This window comes from Rhagoletis zephyria, unplaced genomic scaffold (genome assembly GCF_001687245.7).
Source record: "Rhagoletis zephyria isolate East Lansing unplaced genomic scaffold, Rhagoletis_zephyria_1.1 Rzeph_scaffold_10607, whole genome shotgun sequence".
NCBI lineage: Eukaryota > Metazoa > Arthropoda > Insecta > Diptera > Tephritidae > Rhagoletis > Rhagoletis zephyria.
Genome location: NW_016167684.1, coordinates 1 through 20,902, shown reverse-complemented (window position 1 = coordinate 20,902; position 20,902 = coordinate 1). Strand labels below are relative to the sequence as shown.

At 32.1% G+C, this 20,902-nt stretch overlaps 1 protein-coding gene across 1 annotated transcript; it reads left to right on the top strand.

The window, feature by feature from the left end:
• Nucleotides 1-278: 278 nt before the first annotated feature.
• On the top strand, nucleotides 279-17,904 carry LOC108376539 (disintegrin-like halysetin; the record flags this gene model as incomplete). The annotated part of the gene is made up of 7 exons (XM_017632759.1): nucleotides 279-443; nucleotides 3,368-3,512; nucleotides 3,703-3,874; nucleotides 4,105-4,224; nucleotides 5,892-6,069; nucleotides 7,693-7,843; nucleotides 17,747-17,904. Coding segments are annotated over 7 exons (1,089 nt in total), but the record flags the coding sequence as incomplete, so codon positions are not given.
• Between the last annotated feature and the right edge of the window lie 2,998 nt (nucleotides 17,905-20,902).

Sequence of the window (20,902 nt, the reverse complement as noted above, 5' to 3'; positions counted from 1 at the left end):
TAGAAAGTAATGCACATACATATGTACATAAATACGCACGTGGTGTGGTGTACGCGGTTAGTGTAGAATTATAAGTAGATTATCTCGAGCTGTGTGAGTATTACTAGGCAAGGGAAATTTAAGAAATATTCGTTTTCGAAGGTTAAGTGATGCTGTTATTCTATGAAATGTTATTTGAAATTTTTTTATTATTTAAAACATAAAAAAAAAAAATTATTTTATTTTGGAAATACTTCTTGCTTGTCGATCAATAATTTTTCTGTTATCTTCTCTTTCAGATCGAAATGCGTCGCAATTGTGGCAATAAGATCATCGAAGAAGACGAAGAATGTGATTGTGGCACCTTCGAGGAGTGTGCCTTAGATCCGTGTTGCGATGGCATTACCTGTAAACTGAAATCAGAGGCGCAATGTGCCAGCGGCGCCTGTTGTGATCAGTGTCGCGTAAGTATCATTATTTTTTAATCATAATAATAATAGATTGGCGTTGACACATATGTTAGTGTTGGGCCGAAATTCTCCTCCGATTTGTGGTGTGCGCCTTGCTTATGTCACACAAAGAGGAGGGGGACCTACAGTTTTATGCCGACTTTGCACGACGATTTTTTTTTAATTAGAAGCTGTTTTTCATAGCAGCAATACACTCGATAGTTTGCCATTACCTAAAGCAAAAAGAAGCATAAAATAATACAAAACTTTGATTTTTCTAAGAAGTATATTCGCCGAATATTAACTCAGTGGCCATTTAATTCAAAACAGACAGAAAAGAAAATTCTTTATTTGGACAAATTTCCAAGATTCCAGTACTACAAAAACCTTCATTTCTATCTGCCGTAGCACACAAAAATTAGAATCTTGGTAAAAACACGTAAAGGAAAGCTCGGCTTCATTCCTGAAAATTAAATTATGTAAAAAATAATGTTGATATTAAAAGAATAAAAATTAAAAAATATAAAAAAATGTAATCATAAAATTTGTATACGTATACTAACACATCAACAACCATGTCGCAAACAATTGCTGGGACAGCAGATTTTTTTAGTGGTGTTTTAGGAGCTCGATTCCCTAGATAGAAGCTCATCAAAGAGATGGTCTGATCCTGAACTTTGATTTTCATTTTGCTGAAGTTGCTTTGACGAGGAGAGTCGCAAATGCATTTTTACTCTTGGTCTCACACAGGTTGGTTGGATTCAAAGAGACAAACCTAGAAATAGAGCCCAAGAAATATATGTGTGAAGTTTTGCAAATAGTCGCAGCAGATGTTCGTCAAACCTAAGTCTGCTAGCTTTTGGAACAAATATTGATGAAAATGTCATCGTCTTAGTACAGCTAAGGCTGATCAGTGGTGTCTTCCGCTCTCGATTTCCCGCCGTTTTACAGCCGCGATAATAGTGATTCGATGGAAATTCTATTATGCTGGTCTACATATCGCACACCGTCTCCAAAAGAGTCACAACTCAAAATTTTGCATTTTTGTGATTATGCGCTAAAAATGCACGCAGAGCTTTTATTTACCTTTCGGCAAAAGCTGAAGCAAATTTTTGTTATAATTAAAAAAAAACTGAGGTAAAGTCGCCATGTGCTAAGAAATTGTTTTTCGCATTTTCTGACAAACGTATTATTTTGAGTTGTGACTCTTTTGAAGACGGTGTGCGATATATTCCCATTAATAGATGACTAGCGATGAACCGGCTTCATTCGAGCGCGTTTCAAGGGGAAAAAGAAGGCAAGAATGAATCAACAAGCAAACATAATCTTAATTTTAGTGGCAGTTCTTTTTGTTAAACATTACTTCTCACTCTGTGAAGGCCGTGGGTCCGTGTATTGGGCCGATTATCGAATGTTATCGTAGAAATTGAATAAATGAATTTTTTAGCGAACGAGCCGGGTATTACACCTGTTGGTTAAAAGATCGAGAAGAGTTTCAGGGGCTCAATTCGGTGTACCTCTTGTACTTTACTGAACAGAGCGGTAATGGCCTTGCTTAACATCTCTACAGTGTTTCTCTTCCCAGCAATTGGAATAGTGAATGACTCAAAAATGTTCTTGGATGAGCAGTTGGGTATGATATCGTCATAAAAGCAGGAGCAATTTTGAAATAAATTTTTTTTTTTTTAACTTTTCAGGACGGGCCGGAAAAAGCCAATAAATTCAAATTTTATAAGATATGGGTTTTGACTTCGTTTAAAAAATTTCACTTAAGGCGATTTTAACTATGAATTTCATTTTATCTTGTTGAAGCTTTACGAGTGGTTTCAGAAAGGTGAATGGCTTCATTACTGGTCAACTTAGAAGTAGGGCTCCATTTTGCCACTACTTTACCTCAATATTATACAAAAAATATGAATTTGCTGATCAAATTTTCTAATACCAATTAATGTATGTATGTGGTTCTAAGCAGTAATTTCTTATTTGAAACAAGTAATTTTTAAGCAAAAAAAACAAAACCGACTTCAACTCTCATAGAAAAATTTAATAGTTCCGATATAAGCCAAACTAGTATGGGACCATCTTTGAGGTAACACCTTTCCTACAAAAAAAAAAACAAGAATTATAGTAATCAGTTAACGTGGTCAAAAGTTATTCGGTAACATACATAACAAAAAAAAAAACATTCCCACGGATTAATGACCTCCTCCTTTTTTGAAGTCGGTTAAAAAATAGTTCGTAATGTGCGTAAGTGAAAAATTATTTTTTTTCTGTGAGTTTTCATAATGAACTCAAAAAGAAAAATAGTTTTTCACTTAAATTAATTTCGTGAAACTGAACATTAGTCTTGAAAAATTCATTTTTAACCAACTTCAAAAAAGAAGAAGGTTATCAATTCATCGGAATATATATTTTTTTATGTGATACCGCATAACTTTGGATCACGTTCACCGATTTCGATAATTCATCGGAAAGGTGGTACCACAGGGGTGGTCCCATACTAATTTTGTTGATATCTGATAATTGGATCACGAAGAATTTAACGGTAAACCTAAATTGTTATATGAGAATTGAAGTCCGTTTTCTTTTTTACTAAAAAATTACTTGTTTCCAACTGTATATCGTAGTGGCGGCCGCATAACAGAGTGATTAGGGTGCGAACTTCCCTCCGTAGAAATTGGTGCTGGGTTCGACCAACAACGAAAAATAATAAAGAACGGTCATCCGTTGACAGGCAATGACAAATCTCCGAGTAAATTTTTGGCATGAAACACATTTTTATAAAAGAACCATCTACCATTTGCAGTTGGCACAAAATTACAAGTCCTTCCATTTCTGCCACACAGCATACAAATATTAGACTTTTCGGACAACATTCTTCCACTAAAATTATATGTATGTATATAATTTTTTCTTAATTTCCTCATCCATTTCAAAAGCTTCGTCCAAAGGACTATATCTGCCGTGATTCGCACAACGAATGCGATCTGCCAGAATATTGTGATGGTGAAATTGGTCACTGCCCAGCTGATGTGTTTAGAAAGAATGGATCACCGTGTGGACATACTAAGGCAGGAACATCGGGTAAGATGGAAAATTTAATGTTTTGAAATTTATTAAAAAAAAAAAATAAGCAAATGTGCAGCTTGTTCAATGTTGTACAAATTGCGAAACAATATATTTCGGTTATTCGCATGCCTAAATTAGAAAGAAAAAGTTATTAAATATATGCTAGTAATTAATATTATTACACCTACTCTATATAATTTTTTAGGTTACTGCTTTCAAGGTGACTGTCCCACCTTGAATCTGCAATGCGAAGCCATCTGGGGCTATGGTGGCTCGGCGGCCGATCGGCAATGCTATGAGCAATTCAATTCAAAGGGTTCAATCAATGGCCATTGTGGGCGTGACGCAAATGAACATTACATTAAATGCGAGCCAGAGTAAGTGTGACTAAAAATTTCAAGGATTTCATAAAGTCTTGCCTCCCCTTCCGCTCATTAAAAACGTTTAAGTGAAAAATAAGATAACTAAATTTATGCAAATAATAATATATTTAATATTTAAAATACGTAAAAGAGGCCTAATTTTTATTTTCCAATATATTTTCAAGCTTTCTCGAATATTTTTAAATTTTAAATTTATATTTTGTGCATTTCCTTTTTTTTTGTAGAAATGTTCAATGTGGCACACTGCAATGCAAGGAGGGCGAACGGCAGCCGGTCAATGATGGCATTGATCAACTTTATTCGAATACGATAATCTCAATAAAAGGATTGGAGTATGAATGCAAGTAAGTGGAAAAACTCTAGCGATTTATTTCTATTTACAAATATATATAAAAAGGCGATTATTCAAAAAATTTATAAATCCTCATATCAACTAGGGGGCTCGACCCTATTAAGCTGGCATTTCTGGGTACTATTTTATATATATATAAAGAAATTTTGAAAGTTAGGGGGGCTCGAGCACCCCCCTGCCCCTACCTGGCTACGCCCATGCTTAAGTCATTGCTGTTTTAGCAGTTCTTCAGTTATCTTTCTTACTCTTTCTTCGTTTTCCTGGCTGGAAATGTTTTTGAGTTAGGAGATTTTTGAAAACCAACATTTCGTGTTCTAAATTTTTTAATACCAGAATTTCGATACTAGCCCTCTTCGACTGTAATTGTCCTGAAAATAATAGGAGTGCGATATTTTGATCAGCTTTTATTATATTGTATCTATGCTATACCGTATAAATCCAGAATTAAAGGTAAAAAAAGAAAAATTTAAAAAATGTTCACCAAATTTAAATTTTTTAAGAGTTTTTAAATAAATTTTTTATGCAGTTTTCGCATCGTAGTATTGTAAAAAAAATTGCCAAAAATCAAAACGCTTTCTAAGGAGCTTCAAACTTACAGTATATTTGAATTTAAAGCTGCTTATCTGAAAATTTTCAAAAAGTTCTGTGTAAAAATTTTGAAATTTTTTTGTGTTTTTATAATTTTTGCACAAAGTTTTAAATATCGATTTATGTGGTGTTTGTTATATAAAGAGCAATGCTTTTATAAAATGTTAATGAAAATTAAACAAACAAAATAAAAATATTCATAACTGGTCAAAATATCGCCATCATAAAATTTTTTTCTGAACAACTGCACATTAGGGTGGTCCAAAAACAGTAAAGTCGGAATTGTAATGCTCTCACCCCGTAGGATTGTTCTATATTGAAAAAATATCCTCTTATTTTTGTATTTTGAAATCAAACTTTTGGTAAAAATGGTGTAGTATTCTAGAAAATCAATATTTTTCATATCTTCAGGAGACTTTCAATAATAATACCCAATTGTTTATTTAACCATTTATTAATAATAACGATTTTTCATTGGTCCCCCCATTGAAATTTTTCGGGGTTTTTATGGATTTTTGGCTGACCTATAAATTATAGTTGCGATGAAAAAATGGTTATGTAAACAATTGAGTATTACTATTGTGAATCTGCTGCAGAGAAACAGAGTTATCCGATAGAAAAATATTGATTTTTAAGAATTCTATACCATTTCTACGAAAAGTTGTTTTTTCCCCATACAAAATACATGGAAAACTTTGGGCGCTTTGAGCGACCTCTAAATATTTTTTGATTTCAAAATAAAAAATAAGGGTATATCTTTTCGGTATAGAACAATCCTAGGGGGTGAGAGCATTAAAATTCCGACTTTACTTTTTCACGTGTATTTTTGGACCACCCTACTGCACATCCTTACATGTGTGTATCTATAAGTAAATATGCATTTGCTAAATACAAGAATATTTAAATATAAATTTGTGCCTTCTTTTGAGCAAATGGATTTTCTCATCCAATGCTCTTATGCCCCTTCCTTCTCCGACTTATTATTTAATATAATTTAATTTCTCATTTTAAAATTCTCAATTGCCTTAATGAACGTTTTCATCATTTCCATTTTGTTCACTTTTTCTGCAGAGCCACCAGCGGTCAAGTGGGCACCAATGAATATCCAGAACATGGCTTGGTGAAGGATGGTACGCCATGCGGTAAAGATTTGATTTGTCTGAATCAGACTTGCGTCAGCATTTTTCCACACATCGATCAAACAAAATGTCCGACAAATAAACAAGGCCAAGAGTGTTCAGAACGCGGAGTAAGTAAACAAGTCAAACAAAAATAAAAACACATTCATACACTTTAAAGCAATAAACTTTAACTCAAGCTGATAATGAAGAAAAAACTATAAAAAAAAAAATAATCAATATCAATGAATATCTGTGCATAATCGGAAAGAAAAGCAAAAATAAAAACAAAAACAAGCACAAATATAATAATTTTTAAGGCGATTCATTATTGAGATATTTCCGCAGCCAAGTGAATGCCGCAAATGTGCCACATCAAAAGAATATTTCTTTATACTATATATATACCAAATAATGAAAATATACAATTTACTACGCGCTGTGCTGCTGCTGCTGCTGTAGCTGCAAATTTAACCATTTAAGCCCAGTGGCCATTCATTCAACCATTAAAGTATTTAACCCACAATAATGAGCAGCGCTTCAGAGGTGATTACGCAGTCGTAACCGTAGCCGCAACCGCACTGCTAGGCGCCTGATTAATGCGTTCAGAAATAAGATACCAAAAAAACAAAACGAGAAAAGAAACAAAAGCAATACAACAACAAGCAATTTCATGCATGAAATTATAACGAAAAGTACGAAAAATAAATCGAAAATATTTTGTGGTTGAAATTTGCAGCAACGGGCCAAGCAAATGTATGAAAAGTGTTACGTATACGCCATGCCGACCCGCAGACGCCTGCAATAATTCTTAACGCCAACAGTTAGCACCGAACAAAGGCAAACACAACTACAACACAAATGAAAGATTGCGCTACAAAGAAAATATTTGTGTTGTGCAAGTATGTGCGCGTATATGGCGTGTGTTTGTTTGTGCAGTAATCGGCCAAAATGCGACCGTAAATTCCATGCAGTGACTCATTTACGGTCATTGCTGACGGACTACTAAAGTGCAGCGCAACGATGGCTGAGCACATTTTGCCAGCGGCAATAGCAAAAGCATTAACAAGAAAATACAACAACGAAACGAAAGCAGTTATCTGCTTGTCCGGCCAGAATGTCGACAGAGCTCATTATTGGGTCAACGCTGGTTGCCATTCGACTGTGAGCTGTAGCCGCCAATGTATAAATAGGCTTAAATGTAATTAAAAATTTAAAATATATCGTTCCAAAAGCTTTCGGCACATAAACAAATGCACACACAGAGGGTAATAGCCAAAAAAGCTTTTACGCGACTCTGCTACTCATTTCAGTTGCTCAATGGCTGGCTGATTGGTGGCCCGATTTGGCTGGTTGGCTGGTTGGCTGGCTATCTGTGTGGCTGGTGGGTTTGCTGATTGGTTTGTTGAATTATTCGACTCGCTGCAATGTCATTTTGCATTTTTAATCCATATTGATAGCTGCAACTTTTAATGGAAATATTGTTTATGCGAAGCTTTCACGTTGATTACGTTTTCCGTACGTATGAATGCACTTGTAATATATTTTACAAATTTGGATATGTCTGAAAATCGATTAGCAATGACAACCAATTTTGAAATTAATCAAATTTATTTATGTATAAATGCATTGTTGCCCACAAAATTTTCAGCTAGCCCAAATGTATTCATCAGTTTTTCAAGTAATTACATTTTTAATTAATTATTTCCCTCGTTTTTTTTTTGTTTTATATTTTTTTTTTTCTAATTCCTCAGGTCTGTACGAATACGAATCGGTGCTTCTGCGACATGGGCTGGGGCGGCATCGATTGTAGCCTTGTAGTTTTATTGACCACACCACTGCCAACAGAAGCGCTGCCAACCGCGGAGAACACTATCAAAATGGAGAAGAAGGAGACGCCATATGGTAAGAGGATTATGTGTAGAATTGTTTGGTAACTATTGCGCTCACAGAGTTGCATGCAGGCACAGCAAGGCGCGTTATTTCCATTGTCTTTTTACTCAGGTTTTAGCTTTCACAAGCGCAAGTGAAAAATACATTTAGTTGATTTCCGTAATTTTACTACATCGCCTTCGCTGCCGCGCTCTGGAGTTTTCTTATAAATCTCATTTCTAAGACAATAAATGTTGCATTAGAAAACTTAAAAAAAAAATTGCATAAAGGATCTTCGAATTAAGAACGCAGGATGCAAAGTCAAAAGTGTTCTTAAAATAGATTTTTTTGTTTGCTTTTTCAAGCTGTTATTGGTAGCTGGGAGCTAAAAAAAATATTCTTTACTAAAAAGTGTAATTTTCATATATTTTCATATAAGTATTTACTATTTATGTTAGTTCAGTTTTTTATGTTCTGTCATTCCTCTACTGATCCTTCCATCCATACTTTCCGCTACGGCCTGCCTGTCTAACATAGACAAACAAATACAAAAATATTCGGGGAGCATCTTCCGGTGTAAAATCCCCAATTCCAAAGCCTGATTTTTCGATTGGCCCCGCTCCGAAAACTACCAGCTCATCTACAGCTTGGTCATGCTAGGGATGCTTCCAAAAGCAGAATTGGACCCTTCCGAGGCTGCCACAAAAACCTCATGTAATTTTCCATAGTAAGAACAAAAATGGCAATAAAATTTCCGAAATGTGTGTTTTTAGTTCATATTCTCCTCGTCCATATCTTATTTGCTAAGTATTGGGCGGTAACCTTTTAGCTCGAACTCCCCTTTTAAGGACCTTTAGCCAATGCGGCAACGCACCGCCTGAATTTAATTGCATTCCTTCTAAAGCTGAGCTTTTAATAATGCAAAAATTTGTCGACAAAATTTCCTTCTATCAGTGAGGGCTGAATTATGAAAGGGGTAAGCAAATTAAAATAAAAACAAACTTCGATATAAAATTTGCGTATATTCGCTCACGTTAGAAAATAGTTTTTAACTATTAAATTACAACTCATAAGGAGATATTCTAAAGCTCTCAAAGCTAACGAAAAATCTTTTGAAACTAATTTTGCAGTAAATTAAGGCTGCCTTTATTTAAGTCTGCGACTGTGATCCATTGATCGACTGGATTTGCCACAGAGAAAAAATACAGAGTCAAGAACCATAACCCGCGACGGCAGAATCTTGAGCTGTGAGACTGAAGGTGCTCAGCGCGCCCAAAGCACAGTCTCTAAATATGTAACATTCCGCATCAGAGCTAGCTTGCTTTTGTACCACCAACTATTGGTTTTTACGTTGTAAAATCGAATAGAAATTTTCGAAGTCTCACAAGTTGTTTCTATACCTATTCAATTTTGTACATATCATATCTGTTAGTTCTTTATTTGCCTGCTTTAAAATAGCCAAAACTTACATCTTTAATTTAAAATTTGATTTTGGTTTACCATTTTGGCTTTGCATTCTGCCATCCTAAGATAATTTTTAGGCTTTGTAACGATGGCGGAGTGGAAGAGCGACAAAAGCTCGACAGCCAGTCCTATTTCAGAATTTGGTTGAAGAACGCCCTATCTCAGCTGCCGATTCAAAACCGCCCTAACTCAACATATTTTCAATATATATCCAGTTGCGGTAGGGCATTTTTCAATAAAATTCTGAAATTGGGGCCTCTTGAAAATTTTTCTGAGATAGAGTCTTTTCAAACCGGCTGAAGGGATAGGTCGAGCTTCCACTCAGCCGACGATATACACAAGGATTTATTAAAGAAACGATAACAGTAATATATTATAGGAAAATGCTACAAAGCAGTGAAATGTTGCAAAGTACTGCGCGACATAAAAAAAAGCTGAAAGGAAAAATAATAATCTTAATTGAGGCTTATATTTAATCAAATGAGTGGCCGTTACCTCTATGCTAATAAACCCTAAATTGCGTAGATTTTTAACAAGCTTTTGAAATGAAAAAAGTTAATTTATTTTTAAAGTAAATTAATATCCCTTCAACGTATTCATGTAGCGTTATTTTCAATGCATTGTACAAACAATATCAAATTATTAAACCATATTAGTTATTTTATAAACTCCAAGAGTATTTTAACAAGAAGAGGGAAAATATATGTATATAGTACAAGTTAAAATTAAATATTTCTAAGTATAAAACGGTGTAACTAATTGATTCAAAATATTAAATTAGTTGCAAAACCCTATCACTATCACTATCTTAATTTTTTTTTTGGAATTTTTCGAAATTTAAAATTACTTTATAGTGATGAAAAACGTGAATGCGAGCGCTTTAAATTAATTTAAAAAAAAAACAACAACAAAAGAAGGAATGTCAATTTATAAAAACCATTATAAAAACTATTTATACATTTAAACGCATAATAGTATTGCTAAAAATTAATATTATTATATATATATACGAGTATGCTTTATAAAATATTTTCTCTTTTCCATAGTATAAAATTCTTTGAAGAGTATTTTATTTAAAATGTAACTCAAATTTCTATGAATTCCCAAAAATCCTCCTCTTAACAATATTTCACTGCTTCCATTTCGATTTATTTTTTTTTTCACAAATCCTTTTGTGATATGACAATGGTAATCACGCCAGAAGCAACAGTTGTTAACACCAAAAACAAAAAGGGAGCAGCTGCTGCTCTCTTTAAATATTAGCAATGACAAACACTATCACTAGTTCATCAATAGGCAATAAAAAATATTATTATGCACATACGTGCATATATGAAAATAAAAAGTAAGACAAACCTAACGACGTGCACATGGAAAAGATCAACCGCATTACGCTCTTAGCACTGGCAAATGCAGCTTACAAAGCGAAAATCCCCTAATCCCTCAGTAAGCATTAAAATTTGTCAATTAAAGAAGATAAAATATGCGCTGCTTTTTGCTCTTTTGCTCTTTTGCGCTATGGTAAGCCAATGGTAAGAAAAAAATCTAATAATATGCATAGGTGATTTTAAAACTGCAAAATAATATATACATTAGGGGGGGGTCAATTTGTATGGGAGATTTTTTCCGAAGAAACCATGGGTCTAAAATCAATTTGGAGTTTGGCAAATTGCGAAAAAAAGATTTATTAGCATTTTGCTCTAATGCTAATATTTTGTATCAAAATATGCCGGAAGGATTTTTTGGTATGAGGAATCCATTTTTGCAATTACCTTTTACTTAAAACTTCCACCAGAGGGCGTAACAGTGAAAATTTTCACATTTTCTTCGAAACAAATTTAACCAATTTGGCAAACTCCAAATTGATTTTAGACCCATGGTTTCTTCGGCAAATTTGCTTAGAATTGCACATAGAATCATTCTGTGCTAAAAATAGTAAAATAGTAAAAAAATGACCCGCCCTAATGTATATGCATACATGCCTAAGTACTTTATATTATCTTTTTTATTTTCAAAATATTCTGAGTACATATTATTTTTTTTTAATTACGTTTTATACACAAAAGTTTAAAGCGCAAATATTCCAGAACAAACTAACTGTTATAATAGAGTCTTGTACTGCATTTTATTGTGCCCGCATTGCATTCACAAAAAAACTGAGAAAGAATTCAAAATTACTTAAATTTCGAAAAAAAAAAATATTGTAATTAAACCTTAAATGAATTGAGTAACTGGTATTGAATGAATTGGAAACGATCCTTCCTTCCATCCGACATTTTACAGGCACCTCAGACCAAAATAGGATCAGCACATTAACCATGGTCATCATATTAACCGTTATCGTGAAATGCGTCTTCATTAGTTTCGCAACTCTGGCGGTTTGCTACAGGTAGAGTACCAAGCAAAATCATAAGATAGAAAAAAACGAAATCAAAATCAAAAACAAGAACAAAAAACCAGAAACGGAAAACTAAAAACGAAACAAGAAAATTATTTATTTATGTATAACAACAAACACAAACAAAGGAAAGAATTTTATACAATAGTGTAAGCAGCACAAAAAGCAAAAAGAGAAAAGAGAAAATACATTAAATACGGCAAAGTAATGGAATATTAGCCTTTGCGAAATACTCGTACTTACATAATTAAAAAGAAAAACAAATTTTCTAAAATTTTTGGATTTGAAATTTATTTTAGTTTCATGCTGAACTTCATTTGGTTTATATTTTTACAAGTTTACAAAAAAAAAAGTTTCTGCATATTGAACCAAACCTCTATATCACTATGTTATTCGACTCGCTGAAGCCGAATCCGAGGTCCGTTAACCTTCATAATGTCAGATTCGAGGTCATTTGAGGGTGGAATAGGGCAAACAATTTATTCAATAAAAACATTAAACAAAATGTCTTGTTTTGTTGTCGCTGAATCCGAATATTCTTAAAGGTCATCTAGATGACGTGCCAAGGCCATCCAAGGTCGAATTTCGAGGAATTATATTAAATTTTCAGGTTTATTCAATGATAGGTAATTATCTATAATCACATCTCAATTATGGATCAGATCGGCCTGGTTATCCCAAAAACTGATTACCCGGTTCGTATATGGTTGGCTTGTTCAATGAAAACTAATATGAGTTATAGTTTACCTTCAACATAAGGGATTCTATACTGTCCTCTCACGGAATTATCTGATTCAAAGTTAAAAAGTAGTTTATTCTTTAGGTTGTCAGCGATAATTGTAATAGTACTATGGATAGTCCAAGACTTTGAAGCTTTCTTGTTCGCTTTTCACGTGGATTCTTGATGTAAACTTGCACCTCAGCTAGTCTGAAAACCTATCGGAAGGTCTAGGATAGTTTTAACAGCCTTGTTAGTGTGTAGGGTAAAGTACCTATGATAAGTACTTAGACCTTGCAAAAACTCTTGTGCATGCGTAACGGGTACAAAAAGCTTCCCTGGACAACTCATCTATGTAATGGCTCCTTTTAAAGACAAGAAGTCCAGCATAAGATATACAATGAATATAGGATAATTTTTCATATTTTTATTCCAAAAATATAGTACCTAATTTTGAAGTTAGGAAATACTCACTACTGAGTTTTCGTTAGTTTCGGATGCAGCGGGCTTTGTAATTGTGAACAATATATTTTTTTTTTTTTTTTAAATTTAAGATTTTAGTAAAAATTTAAAACGCTAAAAATTATAATTATTTCTATTTTTTATTTTTTTTCATTTTTTCCTAACTTTTTTACATCCAAATAATAATAATTTTTGGGAAATATATTCAGCTAGATATTCGTACGACCTTTCTAAATGCTTTGATGATGCTTACATTGTTGTACAAAATGTGTCTGCTATAACAAAAACTACATATACTTTTATATGGTCACACGTAAAATTGTAAAAAGAAACATTATTTCCAAATTTTAATTTTAATTTCAATTAATAGTGGATTTGGCTAAAATTTAAATAATTTTGAAACTTGAACTTTGAACAAGAAATTGGAAAAAATACCCTTAAAGTATACCATGCGTTTTTGTTTCAACTCATCACTGTTATGACAGTTTTTTTGTACAAAACTATGCCGCAAATATTAGATTCAAGCGCTAAATAAATGCGCACAAATTTTGGAAAAGGTACCGAGGCATAGTTTCAGGCCTAAAAGCAAAATAGAGCTGTAAGTTGCCATTCTTATTAGATAAATATTTCGAATAACATTGTACTATTCTGCAGTGGAATTCTGCCAATTGCTGCGGTAAATATTCATCACCAAATTTCTCTAAATGAAAGGCAGTGGGGCCTAAAAGTATACAACATGAAAAAGTAACATATGCAATGTGTAATCCATTAAATTCAGCAGTATGGGGCCATGTGACTATATGTTGCATGTTGTTAGGCGCGTCTGCTATTTTTGGAGATTTTTGGCGATCAAAATTAGCGATAGCGAATTTTCGAATACGACTGCTGGTTTCAAATATCGGTTCACAGTTTTTCTATATTGTAATACAAAAGAAAAAAAATTATAAAGGTACCAGTTATAGCCAAATCTATTATTTCGCGATTTACAATACACGCTACTCAAGTAAAAATATTTACACAGGTACTCCTACTTTCAGTTAAATATCAAATTTTTTGCTTTTCAATTTTACCTAATTTCTACTAACTAACATCACAATCTGTTATCAAAATTTTCACTAAATTCCATTTATGGGGCTTATATTTTCTTACAATTAAACATCTGAATTTTTTGGCACAAAATTTTGCTTTGCTAGGTTTAAGGCAAAAAATCACGAAATTTTATTTATTAAAAAAAAAAAATCCCATAGAAATAGCATTCAAAAAGTTTATGCAAGGATACAACTAAAAACTCGACTGAATTCGCAGCAACAGACAAATATCGACAGTTAAAAAAATAAAACAAACACAACAAAAACTAAACAAACAGCAAATAAACCATTTTGAAATGAAATTCAACCGAAAATTAGATGAAAACAAATTTTTGCTTGGTTTTCTCTCCTCACTTCAGCTATGTATATATGTATGTATATATGCATACGTACATACATATCTACAGTATATATATATTAAATGTGTGTGCCCTGCTATTGCTAATGTTTACCTGAAAAAAATGCTGAAAATATAACCACAAAAAAATGCGAAAAACATACACATATGTAAACATTTTAAGTATAAAACTTTTCATGCTATTTGATGTGAATTTGAGAGTGTGTATCTATATCAAATGTGCGTATCTATCTGCATTAATATAAATGTTGCGTGCTTCTTCATGAAATTCAGCAGCTGTTTATGTATATGCAACTGTGCAACCCTGTATGTGTATGATAACATATTTGTGTAAATTTTTTATTTACTTTTTCAATATTGATATGTTTATATATATGTCTACAAATGCGTTGTTATTCACAAATATATACAGGTCTAGGTTTATTAGGGTGGTACTTAAGATATCAACAAAGCAAACACATCCACGAAAATTTCAAATAAAAAAAATTTTGTGATTCACCTGTGTTAAAAAAATAATTTTTTTTTTTTAGTGGCAAAAATTCGAAAAAATTTTTGCTGTGACTGGTTGTAACTCAGACAGTTTAGTAATTTATGTAAATATATTTCAATGATATTCAAGTCAAAATTTTATCGTATTTTTCGATTTAAAAAAATTTAAATTTTTCTCCATAAAATTTTCGTGGATGTATTTATTTTGCGCGTAAACAAAATAAAGGGGTGCCCCATATCGTATACATTTTAAGTACCACCTTGATGTATTTGTCCTATCTGTCAGTTTTTTTTTGGTTTTTTTTAAGAACCTTTTTATTTTATTAAACAAATTCTATGTTTTTATTTTGCATACCTTTTTGTACCACTTCACAAAATATCAAATAATTTACCTATATATTAATCACGACTTGATCAAACATACATTTTAACGTTGTTATTAATCAATTGTTGAAAATTTAGCTTTGATTTGATTTTTCGTTTGCTTTCATCACATGGCAATGTGTGTAGCACAGGGCGTATAAGTAATTTAAAATGCACTTGCAATAAATCTCCGCCATTTGCCTATTTTTTGCGAGTATTATTAAATTTTCGAATAAATTCAAAATAATATTTTCCTTTAGCATCACAGTTTGCGAAAAATAAAATGTTTCTTTTAACTACTCACAGCTTTGAGTGACAGTTTGCAATTTTCATTTTACTATATATGTATTTGATTTATTGATGCATCACGTAACTGCATACTATGTCGTACTATGATCGAATTTACGTACATTTAATTGGCTTTTTATGATTTTGTCAATATTCATCTCAATTAAAATTTCCATTTTGTGGTGGCAGCGTCCAAAATTTCAATTTCGATTTGGCGCTGATGTTATACGTTGTACCACATCGTTTGCTGGTAGAATGTCCTAATCTGATAAAACAAAAATGGCAACCAGCACTTTTTATTTTGTGCAAAAAATTCATAACGATATATCTGTTAATTGTGCGTCCTTTGAAGGCAATTTTTCTTCTTTTTCACTTTAAAATTTTTAATGCTGTTTTCATGCTATAACTAAACAGCAATTAACAAAACTGTGTCCAATGTAAGGAATAGAATAAAAGCTGTATTTTTTATTACTTAATACGCCGAATCAAAATTTATTCTAGTTGGCTAGTTTTTATAATAAGTAATCGGTTTACATACACTAATCAAATAATGTTTCCGTACAGGGCTTTTTTTTACTATTTGCAATGTTTTTCGTAATAAATTTTTTTCGTTAATTTTTAATAGAAATATAGTTAAATCTGCATCAAATGGCATATAATTTAATGATTCAAAGTCTTTGCAAAATTAAAGAAAATTCGACAAATTTTTAACAAAATTTTCAATTTAAAAAAAAAATCGAACTTTTTGAGCACGCAGTTTTGTAGCTCACGCAATTTTAGTATAATAACGTACAATTTTAGGTGGCTTTAAACTACCGCTGATTTTTGGGATTTTTTTTGCTTTAAAAGTTGAAAATTTTGGTAGAACTTTGTCGAATTTTCCTAAGTTTTGTAAAAACTTTGAAGCACTAATTTATATGCCATTTGATGCAGAATGAACTATGTTTCTATCAAAAATTAACGAAAAAACATTGAAAATATTAAAAAAAACACTGTAGCTTGTCTTTTACTTTATTCATATTTTCTTTTACCTTCTTAACTTTTTTTTTGTTTAAGTATTTTATTATTATATTTTACATTATAGTTACTTGTCTAAGGTGTTGTTGTACTACTTGCTGTCTGCTATATACATAAAAATATACATACACATCGCATACAATCTTCAAAAGTGACACAACTCATTATTTACACATTCGTCAAAAAATGCGAAAAACTATTTCTTAGCACATGCTAACCATATGGGCAAGGGAGATTTTACCTTAGGTCTTTTAAACAAACTATAACAAAAATTTGCTGCAGCATTTGCTAAAATATAAATAAAGGCGCTGTGTACATTTTTAGTGCATAATTTCAAAAATGTCTAATTTTGAGTTGTGTCACTTTTGAAGATCATGTGCAATATGTTTCATATATTTTGGCATTCTTAAAACCTCCTTNACAGCTTTGGCAAATCACATCGCATCACAACATTTCGTGTTCTAGAGGATTACCATTGTCATAGTAGTTGACGACGTTGTTGTTGCTGCTGCTGCTGCTGTTGCTGTTGCTGGTATTGGTTTTGGTTTTCGTATTATATCTGTTACACCAAACCAGTAGCCAGCAATCAGCACTGCACAGCCAAGACTAGCCGCGTTTACCCCACTCAAATACTTACATATCTACATACAAATAATATATAGAAAATAAACTTATATAAATAATAGTAAAATAATAATAGAACCGTGCCAACTTTCATGATCATTTTCCTACAATTTAAATTTAAAAAAAATTTAAATTATAAAATATGCCTTTTTATACTACATAGCGCAAAAAATCATACTAGTTATTTTTAACTTATACAAATTAAATGAAATTCTAAACTTTATTTTTATATAAATTTCGTGTCAATGTTGCATCATCACGTCAACAACAATAACAACTTCAACAATGTAACGTCAACCCGCTTGCGAAATGTATGTATACTCAAACAAAAAACTAAAAAAAAACACGGCGCTGTGACTGCTGCGCAAAATGAAATTCAACCGCTTTGAACTGGTTGTATTATTTGTGTGTTTAAATAATAAAAAAAAACTCAAAAAAATAATACAAAAAATATACCGTCACGCACACACACACACACAAACAAAACACACACTCCAAATATTTAAAAAAAATATTTATAATTAAATAAAAATACCCTTCTTCCACACCCTCTATCCTGCCAACGCCTACACTTTTGTACAATAATCCAATAATAATAAACACCTTGCAAAAATTACAAAAAATGTATAATTAAAAAAAAAAACAAACAACGTTCACACTCGTATAGAGAACTACCACGGCTCAAATACAGTATTCCTGGTCGGTGTACTAATGTCAGTTGTTGGGTTCGTTTTTGTTACTTTCACCTTGATGGCACTGTGCTACAGGTCAGTTGTAGTACATAGAAACTTCTCCCTGTGTCTGAGGTTAGTTGAAAAGCAGTAATGAAAAACTTAAATCAAAAATAAACTAAACAAAATACCAAAACGCAAAAACAGTTATTCCAAAAAAAAAGAGTACAAAATTCTAAAATTTAAATTTTATTTGTTTAACCAAAAAACTGCCAGAAGGCGTTTCGCAAAAGTTGAGAAATGCTTCAAATCAGTAAAATAATAATTTATTTATTTTGTTTTTTTTTTTTTTATTCTGTATTCTATACAATTAACACTCGTTAAAAATATGCAAAATATTTTGTTTTTTTTTTGTTTTCTCATTTTATTTAATTTAATCAATGTATAAAGCGCAATGTGTACGATTTTTATTTCTAAATTCTCAAATTTTTTTATATAATTTTTTTAATTTTTGACACTTTTTGCTTTTGTATGCTATGGACATTTTTTTTTATTTTTTCGTTATATTTTTTACTTTTATTTATTTTGCTTTTAATTTCGAATCACACTAGTACTAACACTAAACACATACTAACAGCATTTTAAAGAATTAACGTTTCTGCAAAAAAAAAAACATTATTGCACTGCTACTAACAATCAAAATCGACAAACCTACCCTCATACAAGAATCCATTCATACATGCAGACAGGAATATCTACATTCACATATACAACAATAAACACAATAAAAGGGCGCGAAAGTGGAGTAGTTAAAAATCATCGTAAATTTATTTCTTCAAGAAAATGTATACCAAAAGCAAAATACTTTTCAAGCAATAGAAATGATAATAGTTTTTCCGGTAATTTTTTTGGAACTTGGATCTGAACTTGTATTACATTTTTTACTTAATTTCCAAAATCTTGTTTAGCGACAATGAAGAAAAGGTATTAGTAAGTTTTTCTATATATTAATTTGAACTCTGAACTGCTTTTCAAGAATCCTACCTTACACATAAATTAAATAAATCTCTAATAAATCGTTTAGAAAGCTATGGAGTTATAGCGAAAACTCTGACGTGAAAGCAATAAATTTTAGCTAAACTATAAGCATTGAGTACTCCGTGCATGATCTCATAGCAAAAAATTTTGTTTAATATATTTGTGTTATTTAAAATAATATTATGTCCTCAATATAAGTTAGATGTTGATCAGTATCTGAAAATTTAAAAAAGTAGCAATCCATTTATTCATAAACAACTTTTTCTTCTCAATGTTGTATTATTTAAGCTCGATAGTCCTTTTTCGATAGATCTCCATAGTTCTAAGCTTCTGATCCATCGAGATCATCTCTATAATTAAAATGATGTCTTATTAGATGTCTCCCTACATCATCTAAGGCACATTGTCCTCGCGAATTGCCAATTTTAAAACTGAGTGCAGCGTGGCTGCCACTATAGACACGTAAACTCCTGCCTCTTGATTTACTTTCTACCACATAGTTCATGACCTTCAATATTGCAAATACCTCGGCTTTGAATACCGAGTCATATTCCTGAAGAGAGAAGTAAAGCTTTTCGTCAATACATTCAATATTCATGGAATCTAGATTCTTACCCAGTGCCAGTAATGATGGCGCACTATACTGGGACATTGAAAAAATACTTGTATCCAAATATGTGCCACCAGCAACTTATTCCTGAGGTATAGATCCAGGGAATACCCATGAATGACATGCCACACATTTTGCCAAAATGCCGTCAAGTTTTTGAGGGTATTTTGCTCAAATTGAAGCTGCAATGAAAGTCTCAGTCTCTATTTCTATATTTAGTACTTTATTTCATATGAAATGTTAAAAGGCACTGCTTTAGATATGATGGAGAATCTATCATCCAACCTACTCCTGCTAGTGATGAACACAAAGCACCTTCAGTGTCTACAAAAATGACGAAGGCGAATTTCTTCTCAGTGATGGCATTGCTTATTTTGGCAATCAGAGCCGCCTCTTAAGATTTTTCCACCTGATAGAGGAGTTACGAAATCACCTCTCCCCGAATACGCATCAACTTATCTAATCACTCCATAGCTTTCAGCATAAAGGACATTATGCAATATTTGTAAAGCTTTTCAGTCTAAAATTGACTTTCTTTCAAATCTTAGGACTGAAGACGACGTCATGGTTGTGGTATATAAAAATGTGTTACCGAAAACCCTCCCTTCCCCACCTTTTTGCCAAGGTTTCCAGTAGTGGCTGAACACCTTATTTGAGTACGATAGTAGAATGCGAGGCGATTCGAAGCTAACAAAATATACAATAGCCTAATTATAATATGCCTAATAAAAGGCATAATTGTCTGATATCTAAGGGTCTTATTTACCCAACCTTGCGACAATATACAAACCACATATCTTCACACAATTTCTGTTTTTAGGTTGCTATAAATGAACGAGTATGAATTTTTCGAGCTTTAAAAAGGAACTCAGGCTTATTTATTGAATTAATAAATTTTAAAATCAGAGATAACTCTTTTGTACATACATAAGTATACTCTAGAAATAAAAAAGTGGAATATTAGACGCAGGTCTTTAGAAGAAAAAAAATGGATTTTTCTATTAGCGTGCGTAACATTTCTTTCAGAAATAAACAAAGCTACCACTATTCAATATCGTGTCTAATCACTTTCCTAATCACTCGCTACACACCAACACCATCATACAAACATGCATCCTAAATTTCCATGTGCATTCACAGTGTAAGCTAAATTCATTAACACACAATCGATCAGCTTTTCAGGTCCACCACCACCCACCCACTATTTTTCAGTTGTAGTTTCAATTCCAAAATACAGATGTTAAGCTTTTCTCTTTCAATAAACAAAAAAAAAACAAACAGATCAATACTTTCCTCTCTAAATGTAAATAGTGTTGTGAAATAAAAAAAAAAATTGCTTGATTTTTTGTATATTTGTAAATTTTACTAAGCTTCTGTTTCATTTTCCAATTAATTCAAACAAGTTCTTCAGTGTATGTAAATACATAAATGTGCTGTGTTAAAAAAAAAATAATAATAATAATGTGTACGTAATTTTTTCTACTTTTTATTTGTGTAAAAATTT